This window comes from Eptatretus burgeri, chromosome 2 (genome assembly GCF_056783735.1).
Source record: "Eptatretus burgeri isolate ZD-2024b chromosome 2, Ebu_testis_v1, whole genome shotgun sequence".
Lineage (NCBI taxonomy): Eukaryota > Metazoa > Chordata > Myxini > Myxiniformes > Myxinidae > Eptatretus > Eptatretus burgeri.
In genome coordinates this window covers 136,211,567-136,234,925 of record NC_140962.1, presented here as the reverse complement: position 1 = coordinate 136,234,925, position 23,359 = coordinate 136,211,567, and the positions used below count along the sequence as shown (strand labels likewise).

Sequence of the window (23,359 nt, the reverse complement as noted above, 5' to 3'; positions counted from 1 at the left end):
GACCAATGTTAATCAAAAGATGCATTTCACTTGCACTTTATGAATAGGCTTCTTTTTTTTTTTTTTTTTTTTTTTTTTAACTTCGGTTCACAGTGACCTGTGCTGTGTATCATTTATTTTCTGTAAAATGAGGGCATAAGTATGCACCTGGGAGTGACAACACATCTATTTGTCATGTATGTATACTTTATATTGTGGTATGGTGGAAGATGCATTTAAAGGGATTTTGAATAGGACTCGCCCACGGATTAACATATTTATTTAATGATGAAAACCGACTCTATATTTATTGATAAATTTCACTCGTACATGACATAGGAGTCAAAGAGGTATTCCATATACAAGCAACAAATTCTCCCCATCTCACCCGGATTGCATTGTCAGGGCCGGAGGTCAGTAGTTGGCTCTGGTTGGGGAGGAATGTCGCAGTACCCAGACCTCCACGATGTGTCGAACGCAGCTGTCCGATGAGACGCCGATTGTTCAGATCCCAGATGCCCAAGTGGCCTAATGGTGAACCTGCTGCTAATACAGCCTCCCCATCTGCAGCAAAAATATTGCATCTTGCCTGTCTTACGGTGGTGGAAGCAAAATCCCTCTTCCTGCTCAACACTCTTTAATGGGCATACAAGATATAACATAGCAGAGTGCCCAAAATGAAGTATCTAGAAACTGCAATTGCTTTCACTTGATCAATAATAATATACAAAGTAATTATTGTTTTTATCGAGTTAAAAAAGATACAAAACACCCCAACACCTCTTTCCAGCCTCGTGTTGGCTTCGTGGTTCAGGTAGTGTCTTGGAATCCCAGGGTCCTGAGTTTGAGCCCCGTTGGCACTGAATTAACACCAGGTGGTTGACTCAGCCTGTCATCCTTCTGAGGTCGGCGAAATGAGCACCTGTATACTGGTAATCGGGGCACTGCATCAGCAGCATAGCCACACCCCTAACCAATGATGCAACCAGCAGCCAAAAAGGCAGCACATGATGGGAACCTCTTTCCAACATCATCCCCCTTTCCTCTGCCTTTCGATTATCAAAATTTATTTTCTCTTCTGGTTCAACAGATATTTGCTCTCAAGCCTCATAATGCATATGATCCATCCCCTCCTTCCTTCGGCATCAGATCTCCCTTTCTTGTTTAATATCGGTATCGATAAAATCATTTTCGTCTCAGTTTCAAATATCAGATTATATTTTTACCTCTGCCACCGAAGGTGGAAGGAGTTTATGTTTTCATCTGTTTGTCTGAGAGCAGAATATCTCAGAAGGTTATGGATGGATTCAGATGAAATTTGGTGGACAGGTTGGGTGTGTAACAAGGACGAATCGATTCGATTTTGGTTAAGGGACGGATGCAGTTCCAGCCTATCAGTGGGCTACAAAACAAACTGTTCAGCCTGGCAGAGGTATGCACTCTAAAGAGTGCCATTCTCGGTTCTCCTGTTGCCATTTGAAAAAAAAAAAATGTTCAAAATAATTTCAGAAATGCATTCGTTTAAATAATTTCTGATGACAGTGTTTGTTTTTTTGGAAAAGTTGTTGGAAAAGCAAAATAAAAATTTTATAGCAATTTATTTCAATGGATTTTAATTAACAACCTGTATAACAAACTCCATGTACTGGCACTTTGTTCATCATCAGCCTAATAAGAATACAAAATGAGACATATGTTGAGTGATGAAATTCCCTTTAAACATGATGTCATATTGATCCACTACAGCAATCGATTATAAGATCTACATCCATTGGACCATGTTTGACTATTAACTCTTTCAACAACTGCAATCCCAATACCTGTTTTAAGATGAGCATCAATTAAACCTTCAACCCACCTGTACGGAAAGTGAGGCAAGTAACTGGTCCCCAATCTTGGACGAACTGCATGAGAGACTCATCTTGCATGATATCATGGATTATAATCTTTCCTGATGCTGTGCCAACTCCAACTACACCTACTGCTGGTGCCTGGGCATACAAAGTGGGTGGGGGGGGGGGGAGGGAGAGATCATTCAATCCCAACATACATCAGATGAAACAAACAAAAAAAAAAAAACGTTTCATGCAACTAAAAATGACATGCCTTGACAGTCTATTACCACGCAATAGGTCACCGATAAGAATAGCGAAGACCCGATGAGTTTTTGCAACAGAAAGTTTCTGATCACCCCCCACCCCACCTCCCCCCAAAAAAAAGTCTTCCTTCAACTTTGGGAAAACATAGAAGTCTGGGAGAGTCAAATGGATGGAAGGAGTTCAAAACCACAGAGTTGCTGTGGTCACCGAAATGCAGGATGCCACAGAAAACAGCGGCCATGACATTTCCAGCTACCGCCTTCTTAATGAACTTCCGGGGAGGTGGAGAATGTGTACTTCCAATGTATGCTTTCCTATTTTGTCTCAGAATCAATGATGAATTCCTGAACCTTCCTGAGTTACAGTCGTGCTTATAAATTTGTCTGGATTTCCTCGAAACATCAAGAAGAGCTCTTCTGATCACGTGTAAACATTCTGGGCATCCACTTTGCTGAAACCTTCTTCATGCCGAAAGTTTTAGGAAGGATGCTGTGGATGCATTTTTAGTATAATGGATTTGAGGGTGATAAAACAAATAAATTTATGATATTTAAAAAATTGGTATTAAAATAAATATATTAAACGTGAAGTAAAAATGTACTCAATGTATCTATTTTAAATTAATATAATCATATCTTTTCTTTGTATGGAAGAATCAACTTTGACCAGAAAAGCTATAATGAGCAGAGTGGCCTTCCAATAAGACAGATTCAGCATTTATTATTATTTAAATATATTGTTGCGGTTCTCGGAACCGCATGCATCCAACAGAGAGTGGTCCCAAGACAGTTTATCCATTAATATACGTAAAGATAGTCCCTTCCCTTTTGTCTAGCGGGACAACAGGGGCGTGCGTTGCGATGATCTCATAGCTAGGTTTACTTACATCATTTTTTCTTCATTTCGTCCTTACTCTTCTTTTCTGATTATTCCTGAGGTAAATCTGAGCCACGTGTGCCTTCGCTGTGAGATGGGTCCTCGCGGAGGCCAGCGCGTGCGGCGCCGCTGCGAGGAAACGATGACGCGCGAGCATTAACAGCGCAGAGCCCCCGTTCCCAAGCGAGCCATCAACCCAACGCGCGCGGCGAGTCATACAGTGCACTTGGCAGTTCGGGATTATCGACTCGAGCTTGCGATGATCTGGGGAAGATTGCCGGTTGCATTAAAAAGGCATACAAATAAATATCTGTTGAGAGGCTGCACGAATGGTGTTTTTCACAACACAGGAAACACAGCCAGCACGACGCCCACGCTGCACGAAACAAGTACGGAGGCCGATAAAGGTGACTCCATGCCACGTTGGGCGGGATGCAAGTGTGCGAAGTAAAAGCGGCACGTTCCTTTTCAACCAAATATCTGATACATATTGGTGTTTGCACCGCACACACGCGAGCAGAGTCATGCAGACGTGAGCGCTGGCCACGTGCGTAATGGCCGAACCACGCACACTGTATGGAATGTGCTCAAAGGCACACATGTAGACCGCTCGCGACTTTGTTATCGTACAAAGTGGGGCATTAATGCACCGCTCGCGACTTTGTATCGTATTTCCTCAATACCTGACACATATCAGTGTTCGCCCCACGCACACGCAAGCAGAATCGGGCAAACGCGAGCACTGACCATGTGGGACATGGTGGATCTGCGTGTACTGCGCGAAACATGCATGGATTTATCCATTACAATGTACCTTCGGCCTTACTGGCAGCAGCGGATTCCCCACAGATGGTGAACGTCTTCTCGTCTCTACGGCCAGCGAAGCTGCGATCGAGGAGGGGAATGTTGTACAGTGCGGGAAACGTTGGCGCACGTGGAGCGAGCGCATTGATCAGCGCTGGTCGGACGCCCGAGCGGGCATGCGGGACCCTCGGCCGGTCGTCAGGGCACGGCCCGGGGGGTTTTGCGGGACAATTCGCACGCCAAGTTCGATGTGGGCGATTCGTGTCATGTCGTGGGGTGGGGTCGGAGCAGAATATTTTCGCTGTCTGGGATGACCTTGCCAGAAATGGAGTGTTGCGGTTTCCGGCCAAAGTTAGCGGGTCGGGGCCAATCAGAGTGCCCGATTCAGGTGATGACGCTTCGCTTCGGGGTAAACCCCCGCCCCGCACTGCGAGTCCTTTATAGGTTGGAGCGGTCCCTCCACCTTTCGATCTCATCTCTCTGCCTGACATCGCCACGAACCGCCTCCTGCTGCCAGGACTCCGCCTCCTCGTCTCCACCAACACGATGTTGACGACACCCACCTACCACTCAATCCACGCACTCTGGACTCCGCCCCTTCTCCACTCAAGCCCCTCCTTCATGCCCACGGTCTCCACACGCGCAGCTGAAGCCAGGGACGACGCGCCAGCTGTCGAGTACCGCACCATGGAGCATTTCCCCCCGAAACGTATTGGTGGCGCGTTCGTGCAATCAAGTACAAAGGTACCGAGATCGTAGCCTCAACTTCTCTCCCTTCTTGTTTCAATATTTTCTCTTCATCGGGTTTTCTGTGTGCGTCTCCTGGCACCTCTTCAGTTAAGTAAGACTGCAGAAGAACGTTATTGTTATTATTATTATTATTATTATTATTATTATTATTATTTTCACGTTAAGTCTGCTCTGTGTCCCCTTTTGTAAGTTGCCTGTAAATAAATCATTATTAGGAATGTTCCCTGCTCGTTTTTGTGGTTTCTTTCATTGATCCAGCATGGTCCGAATCCGAGCTTAGCCGGGACTTTATTCCCAACGATCCGTTCCTTTTAGCTGGTACGTCCTTGGCAGTGTCGCTCAGTTACATCCGATAAAGTGATCCGATCCGGTTCGGACAAGGCGTACCGAGGGCGTGTTCCCCGGTAATTAAATCACGTGATTAATTAGGTAACCCGATTAACCCAGGGACTGGAGGACCCTTGGTCACGCGGTTGAGTTATTGGCATCCACGGTCGGTTAAGCGACCCGCTGCGTCACGGAATTATCCGTGTGTGATGGCCTACAATTCCGGGGAGTCTGGTGGGAGCCGAGATAGTTTCCCCCACCCAGTGGTCTTCTCACCCGACCCCCAGCCCGCAACAATATGTTCAAGGATTTTATGACATGATAAATAGAAGGTACCAGCAAGCTGGATAAAGGAATGTTAGGTTTAAGTAACTATCCAGATGTACCTCCTTGCTTGATATTCCCTAGTCTACTTCAAGGAAGTTGAACCTTCTCCTTCCCAAACCATAAATTGTATGTGATCCATCTTTGCGCCCAAAGGATTGCAGTGTTGACGTCATTCCTGAACTCAGAGGAAAACTGCACAACTGGTCCTGAAATATATTATATATTTCCTATAAATAATGCTGATTGCTGCATAAAGCTGAAAATGATTTCCATCTGCAAATACGTCAACGTGACAAACTGTGACACTAGCCTTGAAAATGATAAAGAACTGTGTCTCATTGAACAGTATACAAGAAATTGGGATTCTCAATTTGTTTGAGAGATCTGGAACTCGTATGTATTTCTGATCTCTACTATGCGCATAATATGTGTCTGTTTGTTCAATAAATGTTGTAATTGTACTGATGACTGAGTTTACTTCCACAATGCAGATACCAATGTGGGGCTCATGCCCATATTTCAGCTACGTGCCCATGTTGGTCTCCTGTCGGTCTTCAAAAATCTTGTGGACTGTATATTGTACAAGCTTTAACTGAAATAGCAGGTGGTCAAAAGACGCCTGGGTTGGGTCTGGGGAGTCATGTATTCAATGGATTATGGGGTGTGGCGCTGTCGGTACCTATGCAGGAGAACGAAAGTCTGAGTCTTGAAGACCTTGGTGCTTCCAGTCTTGCTCTATGGATGTGAGACTTGGATTCTGACAAGGGATCTGAGAATGAGACTGAACGCCTTCGGTACCAGGTCTCTTCGGAGAATACTTGGCTATCGCTGGTCAGACTTTGCATCCAACGAGCAGTTGCTGAGAGAGACTCAGATGAGATTTGTTACCTGTATAGTCCATGAGTGTCAGCTGTGGCTGTATGGACATGTAACTCGTTTTCCTAATGCTGATTCTGCTCATCAGATTCTCTCAGTGAAGGAGCGTCGTGAGTGGAGGAGGCCAACGGACCGACCATGTGCCTCAGAGTTGCAGCAGGTTGATCGGCATCTCAAGGAGATGGGGCATCTGCCTGGGGAATGGCCAGATGGAGGCCCCTGGAGTACTGGCGGAAAGTGGATGCAGCGAAGTGTTGCTCTGGTGCATGCTCCCAAACCAAGCCAAAACGAACCATTTTCTATTATGGGGTCTTCTTCTGATTTTTTTTTCCTGAGCTTGGCACCTCCTCTTTGCTGGTTAACCCCCACAAATTCAGCTGCTCAACTTTTCACATTGGCACATGAAGAGGTCAGGTCAGGTCAGTTATGGGAGCATGCGCCGGAGCAGAGCGTCGCTGTGTCCACTTTCTGCCGGGACTCCAAGGGCCTCCGTCTGGCCATCGCACAGGCAGATGCCTGGCCCATCCCCATCTCCTTGAGATGTTGATCAATCTGCTGCAACCACGAGGCACGTGGTCGCCTCATTGGCCTCCTCCACTCACGAGGCTCCCTTGCTGAGAGAATCTGGTGAGCAGGATCAGCGTCAGGAAAATGAGGCACATGGCCATACAGCCACAGCTGACACTTACGAACTCTGCAGGTAACAAATCTCATTTGAGTCTCTCTCAGCAACCGCTTGTTGGACACAAAGTCCGACCAGCGAGAGCCAAGGATTCTCCGTAGAGACCTGGTCCCAAAGGAATTAAGTCTCCGTCTCAGATCCCTGATCAGAGTCCAAGTCTCACATCCATAGAGCAAAACTGGAAACACCAAGGACCTGAGGACTCGGACTTTCGTCACACCCCATGATTTTTTTTTCATTTTTTTTGTTTGGTTTGGGGGCACAAGAAAAATTATACTAAATGTTTACATTTCCTGCTAAAAGGAGAAGCGTCTGTCCATTTTTTTGGCGTTTTATATATCCACTTGTGCCGCTTGCTTGTACTGTATCAACAGGAAATTGGAGGAACTTGACTCCTCGCATTCGTGTAAATTTCTCATGTATCTCAAATGCATCCAGTAACAACAATTATGATGAACCATTCTGAAATTTCCACTTTTGTTTAAATGCTGAAAAAAATTTTTAAAAAACGATTTCACTTCGATTTGGTGTTAGCAATGGCAGGTTAAAAGTGCCCCGGTTAGTGGAAGCGAGTCACTGAAAATGCACACACAGCACATGCATGAAAGGCCTTGTTTGTATCCGTGTCATTTTGAACATACTGCATTGACAAGTAGACAATATACGGGAGTTGCATCTGGTATCCTCATAAGCCACGGATTTAGATGAGAATGTTAAATAGGCCAAGTCATAAGGAAGGATAGAAAAGATGAAATGGTGCAAATTATATTGTATATATTGCCTCAATTCTATATTTGTCTAACATATTACCTGAACCAAAGCAGTGATCTCTGACTTCCATCCAGCAAATGTATAAATGAGCTTCCTAAAAGGAAAGGTAAAAGAAAAAAAAAAGAAAAAAAAGGGAGTGTTAAAAGAGAAAAGATGGCAAAATATGTGCCCTCCTACCTTATCAAAAAATTTTGAGAGGTCACCTCGGTACGAATTTAAAATTACCGGTTTGAAAAGGAAAAGGAAGAGGTAGGCTGGAGGAGAGAAAGGAGGGTTGGAGACTGGCAACAAGGGATGCAAAGGGAAAAAGGGGGGGGTGGTATGTGGGGGTAAAATGGATTAAAAAATTCCAATATTGCAGTACAGAAAGGAGTGTGGGGGAAAAAAACATTAAAAAAAAACTAGAAGGGCACTTGGTAGAGCGCATCCCTCCGCCACGTAATGCCCGATCCATGAGAACATATCGGAGCAAATACATTTTTTAAATACCATGCTATATATTGTTTTTGGCCCCATCTCTCCATGGTGAAGAATCACTTTAAAAATCAAATAATTAATTATTGTATCCAGATCTTCACCAAAATCTAATCAGTTCGTCCTTGTCACACTCCCAACCTGCCCCCCAAATTTCATCCCGATCCGTCCACAACTTTTTGAGATATCCTGTACACAAAAAGACAGACAGACAGGAGTGACAACATAACCTCCTTTACCTTCGGTGGCAAAGGTAATAAAGAAGGGTTTGGAGGGGACTGCAAGTTCTACTATTTTTAACACAACATGTAGGTGACTTCTTCACCAATAATTGCACTGCAGTTCATGTTCGGTTGGCTGACATCGGATTAAACATACAGCATTACCCAGTGTGCACATTCCAGAGTTGCATACTGCCTTGACGGCTCCCCAAAAGAACTTTGTTGGTGAGGGTGGCAGGGCTGACGGCACAAGTCACCAAGAAGGATGCTGGTGTCCAGTTCAATTCAAGATACTGCTCTGAAGGTGATGTGTTAGAGACAAAACATGGTTAAGATTGATAAGAATATGACTGAATGGAGAAAGTGTAGAAAACTAGAGGTTACAACTGAATGAAGAATGACAGACCGGTTGCAACACAAATGGACCACGAGATGGCTTTCAAGAAGAAAAAAAAAATTAACAACTGAATAAATGAACATGAGCTAACCTTCAGTGCGTACAACCCATAGGATGAGATGGTTGTCCCTGGAGATGGACAGCAGGTGCTCGCCCAGTGGTAGTAGGATGTGTACAGGTGCCGCGTGGCCATTGTAGGTGTACTTTACCTAGCCAAGTTAACAGTGCCATAAATTAACACAAGCCGACAATAAATCTCTCGAAATAATATCAGAATGCAATCAAATCTCCATGTACCTCCTTGTCACGTGTTAAAGTTGCAATTGTCTTTCCATAGGCAACAAAAATCAAAAACCGGTTTGATGCCAGGCAGGAAATCTCATCAGGAACAGAGTTACCTGGTGAGAACATGCAAAAAATGTTGGGAATTAAAAAAGAAAGGTGAAAGTAGAAAAGGTAGAAAAGGTGAAACAGTAGAGAACAAATTAGAGCAACTACAGAAATTAAAACATCAGCCACAAACGATGTTTTTCCTCGTCACATGTTCTTCTGCAACATGAACCTTTGACCCTTACGACAATGGTGACATTACATCAACATTTAAAGAGCCATGAAATGGTGCACAAAATATAGTTTTTCCAAAATCTTGCAATCTTGAGATTGAAAATATTGTTACGAATTTAGGTCCGCCCGGCGTGCGATCGGCCACGTACTCGAATCGCGACCGCGTCGCCCACCGGAACGGACAATTCAGTCGTGACCCTCCCGGAACAACGCCGGGAGCTAGTCACGGGTGGGTCTTTCGACCTCACCACAATCGTGCTAATTGGCCACCCGCGCAGGATAGGGTTGTTCGCCAAATTCGACCTTCCTAAGTACCTGCGCGAGTAGTTAACCGGGCGATCGTACCTCGCCGCAGGCCGGCCGAGGACACGAACCGCTTAAGCGGTCCGTTCCGTGCTTCAGTGATAACCGAGCGGCGTTATCGCCGACCCCGACGGATGTGATTCCATTTACTGGGTGCTTACACCCTTCTAACAATTCCTTCCGTGATGCAAGATGGCACTTTCAAACAAGGGAAGAGGACGCAACGAAAGGAACGCAAAAGGACCAAAAGGTTTTACCCGCGCCCTCGTGGCGCGATGGCGGACAAGCCGCAATGGCAAGCATAGCCGCGCCTGACTTCGTGCCCCTGGCGTGGCCGGTGAGCTCTCTCCGGCGTTCTCCGCGCAGGCTCGCGCTACACAGCAGGCACCACGGTTGGGGAGGGGAACGGACAGGGTTACCGGCGCTCTCTCAGCGCGGATGCTCGGTATGGGGGGGGGGAATTGTTGATGCCCGGTATGGGGGGGAATGTTGAGGCTCTCTCAGTACGTCAATGCTCTTTTGGCGAAACGGGGGTTACCGGCGCTCTCTCAGCGCAATGCTCGGTATGGAGGAGTTGTCGCTCTTTTCCGCGAGTTGACGCTCTTTCCGAGCACTCTGGACCGCACTGGCTCCGGCAAGCTCTCCCTGGCTGTGGCCTCCACGTCGCCCCTTTCCCCGGCGGTGGTCCCCACGTAGCCCTCTGGCTTGCCACTAAGCCCCTCTCCACGTCCCTGCTTCGTTCACCAACTCTCGCTCTTCTCGCCCCTCAACTCTGACTTGAGCTCCGTTCTGTTCGTCCTTCCTCTCCATGGACCAGCCCCCGTCTGCCACGAGCTCAGTTGTGCTCGCCCTTGTATAGGCCGGGGGAGCGGAAAAATCCGACCCCCGACCCATGACTCCTGACCCCGGCCAAACCGACGTGGTCGGAATCACCAAAGCCTCACCCTGTCAGCGTGAGCCCTGACCCGGCAAAGCGTACGTGGTTGAAATCATCGGGGCCTCGCCCTGTCAGCGTGACCCCTGACCCCGGCAAAGCCGACATGGTAGGAATCACCAAAGCCTCGCCCTGTCAAATTCAGCTTCACCCCTGATGAGCTGATGGTGGTGTTTAGCCCCGAAGCTTTGCTTTGACCGTGCAGTTTCGATCCGGCCGAGCCGATGTGTGTGTGTGTGTGTGTGTGTGTGTGTGTGTGTGTGTGTGTGTGTGTGTGTGTGTGTGTGTGTGTGTGTGTGTGTGTGTGTGTGTGTGTGTTTCACCGAGCTTCGCCTCGCCGAACCGATGCGTGTATATGCCCCGAAGCTCAGTCCGCCAGCGCGGCTTCATCCCGCCCGAGCCGATGTGTGTGTGAGTCACCGAACATCGCTTAGACCGCGCGACTTCGGCCCCGATGGAGCGGACGTGGTAGAAATCACCAGAACGTCGCTTGGACCGCGCGACTTCGGCCCCGACGGAGCGGACATGGTAGAAATCACCAGAACGTCACTGAGACAGCGCGACTTTGGCGTTCTCTCTGGGACGAAGGCGATGCCATGTTTGTGGGGTAGCACTGTTGATGGTAGTGGAGGGAGAAAGGCGAAGGTGGTGGGGGTTTGGTTGTGGTTGCTTGGGGGCGTTGTGGGTGGTGGCGATTTGGTTGTTGTGGGATGATTGGTCCAAAATAATGATAGAGAAAAGAAAGACGGCTCTCTCAAAGGATCACAGCCCATGAATCACACAAATTCCCTTTAAACAACGGTGGGGAACTATCTGCACATAAACTTAGCGTCATAGCTGATCTAAGGAACCTTAATGGTGTATTGCGAATTTCCACAGCCATAACAATATTATAAATCACAACAATAACTGGAGTTGGAAGGAACACCCAAAGTTGAGAGAAGGAACCAAGAGCCATCAAGTTCAGCATTTCCAACAAACAAAAATCAAACAAAACATGCAAGCACGAAAATTATTCTGAAAGCGGCTCATGTTGCCCATATGATAGAAGTCTTATAACCTCATTCCCAATAATTACCTCTGCCACCGAATGTGGAAGGAGGTTATGTTTTCACCCCTTTGTCCGTTTGTGTGCAGGATATTTTAAAAAGTTGTGGACGGATCCGGATGAAATGTGGTGGACAGGTTGTGTGTGTTACAAGGACGAACTGATTCAATTTTGGAGAAGATCCAGATCTGGCTACGAGAGTTTTTAAAGTGATTTTTTTTACCATTGAGAGATAGGGCCAAAAAATATAATATATAGCATGATGTCTCAAAAAGTTGTGGACAGATTCGGACGAAACTTGGTGGACATGTTGAGTGTGTGACAGGGAAGAAACGATTCAATTTTTGTGAAGATCTGAATCTGGATCCGGATACGAGAATTATTTAATTTCTTTAAAGTGATTCATCACCATTGAGAGATAGGGCCAAAAACGATATAAAGCATAATATTTCAAAAATGTATTGGACCCGATATGTTCAAGTGGATCAGGCATTGCGTGGCGGAGGTGTGCTCTACCGAGTGCCCTAGTTCTGTTATTGTTTTGGTCATTTGTAAGCAAATTACAAAGAACTCAGTTATACAACAGTTTTATGAAATGTATGAATACAATGCTCCTGTTACAATGGCATGTACAAGTTATTTGCAAAGCAACTGAAAAACATTCATTAAAAACATACACCAAACTGAAAATCAGTACATATGACATTATGTGAAAATAATAATTTATTCTCTGGCATAAAAAACACCTGAGCATATAGAACTGATAATGTAATTGTTGAAGGACTGCTGTAGCGTTCATTCCAAGGGTCTTTTTGGCACGAGGGATGTGCAGAACACCTGACTGCAAATTTCCATAAAGTATTTGTCGCATGCAGTAATCATTCAGCACGTGCAGCCCAAACACCCTTTGGTTTTTAAAGGTGAACCAAGGCATTTTGAGCAAATTTGAAATGGTCTCTCCGAGACACCAGCATGTGTATCATCAAAAATAAATACGTAAATAAATAAACCCCACCAATTATTCTTTAACTAGAACACTCGATAGAGCGCATACCTCTGCCAGGCTGAATAGTTTATGTTTTGTATCGCACTGATAGGCTGATCTGGATCTGGACCTGAAACAAAATCTAATCGGCACGTTCTCGTCACCTAACCAACTCATCCACCAAGTTTTGTCACAACTCATCTACAACTTTTTGAAATTTCATGCTGTTTGGTGGTCAGTGGTAAAAAGGCAAGTGAGAAATCTCTTAACTGGCACAAGTCTGGCAGATCTGCAAAAAAAAGATTCTTTAAATTTTAAAGAGTGCCATTTCGCAAAATGTCCCCCCCATAAATATACACACCATATTGTTACGGTTGTGGAAATTCGCATTACACCATAAAGAGTCCTCAGGTGAGATTTCTCAGTAAGTCCATGTGTAGTTAGTCCAAACCCGTTGTATAGAGGGAATATGTGTGATTCATCCGGGCTGCGACGCTTTGAGTTAGCCACTTTTTCTTTCTCTATTGTTATTTTCGACCATTAAGCCGCCAACAACGCAAACAGCCACTATCCTTACCTTCACAACTCCATCCCGCAAACATCGCTTCACCGCCGTTCCCAAACGACACCATAACCATCAAACCACCACCGAAAACCCTCCACCACCTTCGCCTCTCTCCTTCACAACCAACAACCGCACCACCTGTGAACACTGAACGTCGGGCTGTCTAGGACCCGTTCGGCGATTGGTGCCAAACGCACCGAGCCGCGAGCGCGAATGGCGGCCTTTCCGAGGGAAAAATTCGGATCCAAAATGCTTCACGCCCACTCCCCCTCCGACCAATGGGTGAACGCGAGGCGGCTTGGCCCCGCCTCCAAGCGCGTGTATGTGAAGCCCGTTTATGCAAATATGCGGATCAAGGGAGGTTCACGCCCCTTTTTGCCCGACCAATGGCTGCCCGAGGCGTGGCCCCGCCTCCAATCGCGTTTTGATCCGCATATTTGCATATCGGCTCCTCCTGAGACCTATAAAGAGACGAGCGCAAGGCGACTCGCAAGCGTGAGTTGGGAGAAGAGCGAAGCGTGAGTTGGGAGAAGAGCGGGGCAGAGCTGAGTGGAACTGAGAGAGGGTGAGTCGAGCTTGGAGAGAAGTTGCGGAGGAGTTACAGGGAAGATGGCGAACGGCGACGAGGTCGCGGTGTGGGGGTCGCTCGACTCGTCGCGAGATCCAGGCCGACCAGCCATACCCCTCTCCCTGAGCACCAACGATTCCCCCCCCATTCGCGCTGAGATAGTGCCGAGGGGGGCCCCCGTTCCCGCCCCCACCCTAAATGTGGTGCCAACGGGACCGCTCGCATGGAGCATGCCGGAGAGGACTCGCCGACCACGCCAGGGCACGGAGTCGGGGCGCAGCGGCGCGAACATTGCGGCTTGCCCGCCATCGCATCACTAGGACGCGGGTAAGATCTCCCCGGTCTCGTGGACCTGGCCGATCCTCCAGGATCCACGTACATTTGGTCTACGGGCCTGTCTGCCTCCTTGCCTGTGAGGGTGGCTTTCTTCCTTTGCTTTTTGCGTAAATGCTTGTGGTGGCGCCGTCTTTCAAGTAGAACTGTGTTAGTGTTGCCGTGTGTACGCGTATAGTGGGTTTTAACTCTGCATTTGCTTTTTGTGCATTTTTGTATGGCTGTATATACATGCTTGTCTGTGTGTGTCTGAATAAAATGCTTGCTTGTTGAACTGTTCCCGCTCTGCTTCGTCTCCTTCCTTTTTATTGACTCTCCATCCTGCATTGCGTAAGAGATTGGTAGTGGGTGTAAGTTCCTGGTAACTAATCTGAACCGTTGAGGTCGACGATAACTCCGCTCGGTTACCTCTGCAGTACGGAACGAACCGCTTAAGCGGTTCGTGTCCGAGGTCGACCTGCGGCGAGGTACGATCGCCCGATTAATCATCCGCGTAGGTACTTAGGTAGGTCGAGTTTGGCGAACAACCCTATCCTACGCGAGTGGCCGATTGGCACGATTGTGGTGAGGTTGAAAGACCCACCCGTGACTAGCTCCCGGCGTTGTTCCGAGAGGGTCACGACTGAATTGTCCATCCGGTGGGCGACGTACCGCGATTCGAGTTACGTGGCCGATCGCACGCCGGCGGGTGGGAATTCGCAACAATATAATGCAGGACGAGTGCCGTTACCCAAGTACTACCGTTATTTCCACTTGAACGTTATGTGAGAGCAGTCAGATTTTTACATACTGTTTATGCATGTACTTACTAATCGAGATGATAGCCAACTTCGCAACCTAAAAAAAAGAAAAAGAAAAGAAGTGATTATAAAAAGAAAAAGAAAAAAAAAAAGATCAAAAATCACACCAACAAGAAATCCTGACATTCACATACTGGTGTTTGTGGGTCGTTTGTTGCGCTGCTACTCCAACAGTTTTGGCCCAATTACATCCAGACTGGCTACAGATGATCGGCATAACCCCAATTAATGTATAGTGGTGTTTGTATCTTTGTTGGTGGTCTTGGGGGGGGGGGGGATGCCGGTGGGCACAAATTCTCCAACACACAATGTAAAGAAGGGGGGTGCAAATTCTCAATGTAAATGTGTATTGTGCAGTGCCACCTCTAGTTGAGAGAGGGTATTACAAGTCTCCACCATTTACAGTGCAGTATTCCTGTCCCCACATTTTCTAGTGCAGTGAGGTGATGTTAATTATAAGCAGGAGGTATGTTTTTACTTCATGTAAGTAACCCAGTTACTTAAAATTTTTTGGCCTATACAGAGCTGTCACTTGCCTATACACCACCCAAATAAAGGTATGCGTCAGAAGAACGTGTTGCATGCTTGGAACAAGATCGCCCGTAGGGTGGGTACTCTGCTAGTAAAAAACAAAGTACCGGTAATTGTGTATTCGTTCACATTCACGTCACAGATGTGTACTAAAGGCAAAAAGTGAAAGTGCATATATATGCACATGACAACACATTCATTAAATAAAGCAAGCACACACGCATTGCAAAGGCAGGAGACTGCACACTCACAGTATAAAGGGACACACACAGTAAAGATGTACACTGCACGATCACACATATTGTGAAGGGAATACACTCCAAGTACACAATGTAAAGGGAATGCACTCCAAGCACACACAATGTAAAGGGAATGCACTCCAAGCACACACAATGTAAAGGGAATGCACTCCAAGCACACACAATGTAAAGGGAATGCACTCCAAGCACACACAATGTAAAGGGAATACACTCCAAGTACACACAATGTAAAGGGAATACACTCCAAGTACACACAATGTAAAGGGAATACACTCCAAGTACACACAATGTAAAGGGAATACACTCCAAGTACACAATGTAAAGGGAATACACTCCAAGCACACAATGTAAAGGGAATACACTCCAAGTACACACAATGTAAAGGGAATACACTCCAAGTACACACAATGTAAAGGGAATACACTCCAAGCACACACAATGTAAAGGGAATACACTCCAAGCACACACAATGTAAAGGGAATACACTCCAAGCACACACAATGTAAAGGGAATACACTCCAAGCACACACAATGTAAAGGGAATACACTCCAAGCACACACAATGTAAAGGGAATACACTCCAAGCACACACAATGTAAAGGGAATACACTCCAAGCACACACAATGTAAAGGGAATACACTCCAAGCACACACAATGTAAAGGGAATACACTCCAAGCACACACAATGTAAAGGGAATACACTCCAAGCACACACAATGTAAAGGGAATACACTCCAAGTACACACAATGTAAAGGGAATACACTCCAAGTACACAATGTAAAGGGAATACACTCCAAGCACACACAATGTAAAGGGAATACACTCCAAGTACACACAATGTAAAGGGAATACACTCCAAGCACACACAATGTAAAGGGAATACACTCCAAGTACACACAATGTAAAGGGAATACACTCCAAGTACACACAATGTAAAGGGAATACACTCCAAGCACACACAATGTAAAGGGAATACACTCCAAGCACACACAATGTAAAGGGAATACACTCCAAGTACACAATGTAAAGGGAATACACTCCAAGTACACACAATGTAAAGGGAATACACTCCAAGCACACACAATGTAAAGGGAATACACTCCAAGTACACACAATGTAAAGGGAATACACTCCAAGTACACACAATGTAAAGGGAATACACTCCAAGTACACACAATGTAAAGGGAATACACTCCAAGTACACACAATGTAAAGGGAATACACTCCAAGCACACACAATGTAAAGGGAATACACTCCAAGTACACACAATGTAAAGGGAATACACTCCAAGTACACACAATGTAAAGGGAATACACTCCAAGCACACACAATGTAAAGGGAATACACTCCAAGTACACACAATGTAAAGGGAATACACTCCAAGTACACAATGTAAAGGGAATACACTCCAAGCACACACAATGTAAAGGGAATACACTCCAAGCACACACAATGTAAAGGGAATACACTCCAAGCACACACAATGTAAAGGGAATACACTCCAAGCACACACAATGTAAAGGGAATACACTCCAAGCACACACAATGTAAAGGGAATACACTCCAAGTACACACAATGTAAAGGGAATACACTCCAAGCACACACAATGTAAAGGGAATACACTCCAAGCACACACAATGTAAAGGGAATACACTCCAAGCACACACAATGTAAAGGGAATACACTCCAAGCACACACAATGTAAAGGGAATACACTCCAAGCACACACAATGTAAAGGGAATACACTCCAAGCACACACAATGTAAAGGGAATACACTCCAAGCACACACAATGTAAAGGGAATACACTCCAAGCACACACAATGTAAAGGGAATACACTCCAAGTACACAATGTAAAGGGAATACACTCCAAGTACACAATGTAAAGGGAATACACTCCAAGTACACAATGTAAAGGGAATACACTCCAAGTACACAATGTAAAGGGAATACACTCCAAGCACACACAATGTAAAGGGAATACACTCCAAGCACACACAATGTAAAGGGAATACACTCCAAGCACACACAATGTAAAGGGAATACACTCCAAGCACACACAATGTAAAGGGAATACACTCCAAGCACACACAATGTAAAGGGAATACACTCCAAGCACACACAATGTAAAGGGAATACACTCCAAGTACACACACAATGTAAAGGGAATACACTCCAAGCACACACAATGTAAAGGGAATACACTCCAAGCACACACAATGTAAAGGGAATACACTCCAAGCACACACAATGTAAAGGGAATACACTCCAAGCACACACAATGTAAAGGGAATACACTCCAAGTACACACAATGTAAAGGGAATACACTCCAAGCACACACAATGTAAAGGGAATACACTCCAAGTACACACAATGTAAAGGGAATACACTCCAAGTACACACAATGTAAAGGGAATACACTCCAAGCACACACAATGTAAAGGGAATACACTCCAAGTACACAATGTAAAGGGAATACACTCCAAGTACACACAATGTAAAGGGAATACACTCCAAGTACACACAATGTAAAGGGAATACACTCCAAGCACACACAATGTAAAGGGAATACACTCCAAGTACACACAATGTAAAGGGAATACACTCCAAGTACACACAATGTAAAGGGAATACACTCCAAGCACACACAATGTAAAGGGAATACACTCCAAGTACACACAATGTAAAGGGAATACACTCCAAGTACACACAATGTAAAGGGAATACACTCCAAGTACACACAATGTAAAGGGAATACACTCCAAGCACACACAATGTAAAGGGAATACACTCCAAGTACACACAATGTAAAGGGAATACACTCCAAGTACACACAATGTAAAGGGAATACACTCCAAGCACACACAATGTAAAGGGAATACACTCCAAGTACACACAATGTAAAGGGAATACACTCCAAGTACACACAATGTAAAGGGAATACACTCCAAGCACACACAATGTAAAGGGAATACACTCCAAGTACACACACAATGTAAAGGGAATACACTCCAAGCACACACAATGTAAAGGGAATACACTCCAAGCACACACAATGTAAAGGGAATACACTCCAAGCACACACAATGTAAAGGGAATACACTCCAAGCACACACAATGTAAAGGGAATACACTCCAAGCACACACAATGTAAAGGGAATACACTCCAAGCACACACAATGTAAAGGGAATACACTCCAAGCACACACAATGTAAAGGGAATACACTCCAAGCACACACAATGTAAAGGGAATACACTCCAAGCACACACAATGTAAAGGGAATACACTCCAAGTACACACAATGTAAAGGGAATACACTCCAAGTACACAATGTAAAGGGAATACACTCCAAGCACACACAATGTAAAGGGAATACACTCCAAGTACACACAATGTAAAGGGAATACACTCCAAGTACACACAATGTAAAGGGAATACACTCCAAGTACACACAATGTAAAGGGAATACACTCCAAGTACACACAATGTAAAGGGAATACACTCCAAGTACACACAATGTAAAGGGAATACACTCCAAGTACACACAATGTAAAGGGAATACACTCCAAGCACACACAATGTAAAGGGAATACACTCCAAGCACACACAATGTAAAGGGAATACACTCCAAGCACACACAATGTAAAGGGAATACACTCCAAGCACACACAATGTAAAGGGAATACACTCCAAGCACACACAATGTAAAGGGAATACACTCCAAGCACACACAATGTAAAGGGAATACACTCCAAGTACACAATGTAAAGGGAATACACTCCAAGCACACACAATGTAAAGGGAATACACTCCAAGCACACACAATGTAAAGGGAATACACTCCAAGTACACACAATGTAAAGGGAATACACTCCAAGTACACAATGTAAAGGGAATACACTCCAAGCACACACAATGTAAAGGGAATACACTCCAAGTACACACAATGTAAAGGGAATACACTCCAAGTACACACAATGTAAAGGGAATACACTCCAAGTACACACAATGTAAAGGGAATACACTCCAAGTACACACAATGTAAAGGGAATACACTCCAAGTACACACAATGTAAAGGGAATACACTCCAAGCACACACAATGTAAAGGGAATACACTCCAAGCACACACAATGTAAAGGGAATACACTCCAAGCACACACAATGTAAAGGGAATACACTCCAAGCACACACAATGTAAAGGGAATACACTCCAAGCACACACAATGTAAAGGGAATACACTCCAAGCACACACAATGTAAAGGGAATACACTCCAAGCACACACAATGTAAAGGGAATACACTCCAAGCACACACAATGTAAAGGGAATACACTCCAAGCACACACAATGTAAAGGGAATACACTCCAAGCACACACAATGTAAAGGGAATACACTCCAAGTACACACAATGTAAAGGGAATACACTCCAAGTACACAATGTAAAGGGAATACACTCCAAGCACACACAATGTAAAGGGAATACACTCCAAGCACACACAATGTAAAGGGAATACACTCCAAGTACACAATGTAAAGGGAATACACTCCAAGTACACACAATGTAAAGGGAATACACTCCAAGTACACACAATGTAAAGGGAATACACTCCAAGTACACACAATGTAAAGGGAATACACTCCAAGCACACACAATGTAAAGGGAATACACTCCAAGCACACACAATGTAAAGGGAATACACTCCAAGCACACACAATGTAAAGGGAATACACTCCAAGCACACACAATGTAAAGGGAATACACTCCAAGCACACACAATGTAAAGGGAATACACTCCAAGCACACACAATGTAAAGGGAATACACTCCAAGTACACAATGTAAAGGGAATACACTCCAAGTACACAATGTAAAGGGAATACACTCCAAGCACACACAATGTAAAGGGAATACACTCCAAGTACACACAATGTAAAGGGAATACACTCCAAGCACACACAATGTAAAGGGAATACACTCCAAGCACACACAATGTAAAGGGAATACACTCCAAGCACACACAATGTAAAGGGAATACACTCCAAGTACACAATGTAAAGGGAATACACTCCAAGCAAACAATGTAAAGGGAATACACTCCAAGCACACACAATGTAAAGGGAATACACTCCAAGCACACACAATGTAAAGGGAATACACTCCAAGTACACAATGTAAAGGGAATACACTCCAAGCACACACAATGTAAAGGGAATACACTCCAAGCACACACAATGTAAAGGGAATACACTCCAAGCACACACAATGTAAAGGGAATACACTCCAAGCACACACAATGTAAAGGGAATACACTCCAAGTACACAATGTAAAGGGAATACACTCCAAGTACACACAATGTAAAGGGAATACACTCCAAGTACACACAATGTAAAGGGAATACACTCCAAGTACACACAATGTAAAGGGAATACACTCCAAGTACACACAATGTAAAGGGAATACACTCCAAGCACACACAATGTAAAGGGAATACACTCCAAGCACACACAATGTAAAGGGAATACACTCCAAGCACACACAATGTAAAGGGAATACACTCCAAGCACACACAATGTAAAGGGAATACACTCCAAGCACACACAATGTAAAGGGAATACACTCCAAGCACACACAATGTAAAGGGAATACACTCCAAGCACACACAATGTAAAGGGAATACACTCCAAGCACACACAATGTAAAGGGAATACACTCCAAGCACACACAATGTAAAGGGAATACACTCCAAGCACACACAATGTAAAGGGAATACACTCCAAGTACACACAATGTAAAGGGAATACACTCCAAGCACACACAATGTAAAGGGAATACACTCCAAGCACACACAATGTAAAGGGAATACACTCCAAGCACACACAATGTAAAGGGAATACACTCCAAGCACACACAATGTAAAGGGAATACACTCCAAGCACACACAATGTAAAGGGAATACACTCCAAGTACACAATGTAAAGGGAATACACTCCAAGTACACACAATGTAAAGGGAATACACTCCAAGTACACACAATGTAAAGGGAATACACTCCAAGTACACACAATGTAAAGGGAATACACTCCAAGTACACACAATGTAAAGGGAATACACTCCAAGTACACACAATGTAAAGGGAATACACTCCAAGTACACACAATGTAAAGGGAATACACTCCAAGTACACACAATGTAAAGGGAATACACTCCAAGCACACAATGTAAAGGGAATACACTCCAAGCACACACAATGTAAAGGGAATACACTCCAAGCACACACAATGTAAAGGGAATACACTCCAAGCACACACAATGTAAAGGGAATACACTCCAAGCACACACAATGTAAAGGGAATACACTCCAAGCACACACAATGTAAAGGGAATACACTCCAAGTACACACAATGTAAAGGGAATACACTCCAAGCACACACAATGTAAAGGGAATACACTCCAAGCACACACAATGTAAAGGGAATACACTCCAAGTACACACAATGTAAAGGGAATACACTCCAAGCACACACAATGTAAAGGGAATACACTCCAAGCACACACAATGTAAAGGGAATACACTCCAAGCACACACAATGTAAAGGGAATACACTCCAAGCACACACAATGTAAAGGGAATACACTCCAAGTACACACAATGTAAAGGGAATACACTCCAAGCACACACAATGTAAAGGGAATACACTCCAAGCACACACAATGTAAAGGGAATACACTCCAAGCACACACAATGTAAAGGGAATACACTCCAAGTACACAATGTAAAGGGAATACACTCCAAGTACACACAATGTAAAGGGAATACACTCCAAGCACACAATGTAAAGGGAATACACTCCAAGTACACACAATGTAAAGGGAATACACTCCAAGTACACACAATGTAAAGGGAATACACTCCAAGCACACACAATGTAAAGGGAATACACTCCAAGCACACACAATGTAAAGGGAATACACTCCAAGTACACACAATGTAAAGGGAATACACTCCAAGCACACACAATGTAAAGGGAATACACTCCAAGCACACACAATGTAAAGGGAATACACTCCAAGTACACAATGTAAAGGGAATACACTCCAAGCACACACAATGTAAAGGGAATACACTCCAAGCACACACAATGTAAAGGGAATACACTCCAAGCACACACAATGTAAAGGGAATACACTCCAAGCACACACAATGTAAAGGGAATACACTCCAAGCACACACAATGTAAAGGGAATACACTCCAAGCACACAATGTAAAGGGAATACACTCCAAGTACACACAATGTAAAGGGAATACACTCCAAGCACACAATGTAAAGGGAATACACTCCAAGTACACACAATGTAAAGGGAATACACTCCAAGTACACAATGTAAAGGGAATACACTCCAAGTACACACAATGTAAAGGGAATACACTCCAAGTACACACAATGTAAAGGGAATACACTCCAAGTACACACAATGTAAAGGGAATACACTCCAAGTACACACAATGTAAAGGGAATACACTCCAAGCACACACAATGTAAAGGGAATACACTCCAAGCACACACAATGTAAAGGGAATACACTCCAAGTACACACAATGTAAAGGGAATACACTCCAAGTACACACAATGTAAAGGGAATACACTCCAAGCACACACAATGTAAAGGGAATACACTCCAAGCACACACAATGTAAAGGGAATACACTCCAAGCACACACAATGTAAAGGGAATACACTCCAAGCACACACAATGTAAAGGGAATACACTCCAAGCACACACAATGTAAAGGGAATACACTCCAAGCACACACAATGTAAAGGGAATACACTCCAAGCACACACAATGTAAAGGGAATACACTCCAAGTAC

General features: G+C 44.7%; 1 protein-coding gene across 3 annotated transcripts in view; it reads right to left on the bottom strand.

The window, feature by feature from the left end:
* The window catches only part of WDR36 (WD repeat domain 36), a 60,552-nt gene that overhangs the window by 34,189 nt on the left and 3,004 nt on the right, over positions 1–23,359 (bottom strand). For all 3 annotated transcript variants that reach the window (XM_085871378.1, XM_085871377.1, XM_085871379.1), the window contains exons 3-9: positions 14,693–14,720; positions 8,881–8,981; positions 8,675–8,792; positions 8,352–8,484; positions 7,531–7,585; positions 1,838–1,970; positions 368–543 (exon numbers count right to left, since the gene is read on the bottom strand). In XM_085871378.1, the coding sequence (XP_085727504.1) occupies positions 368–543; positions 1,838–1,970; positions 7,531–7,585; positions 8,352–8,484; positions 8,675–8,792; positions 8,881–8,981; positions 14,693–14,720 (744 nt within the window). The remainder of the gene's footprint in view (positions 1–367; positions 544–1,837; positions 1,971–7,530; positions 7,586–8,351; positions 8,485–8,674; positions 8,793–8,880; positions 8,982–14,692; positions 14,721–23,359) is intronic.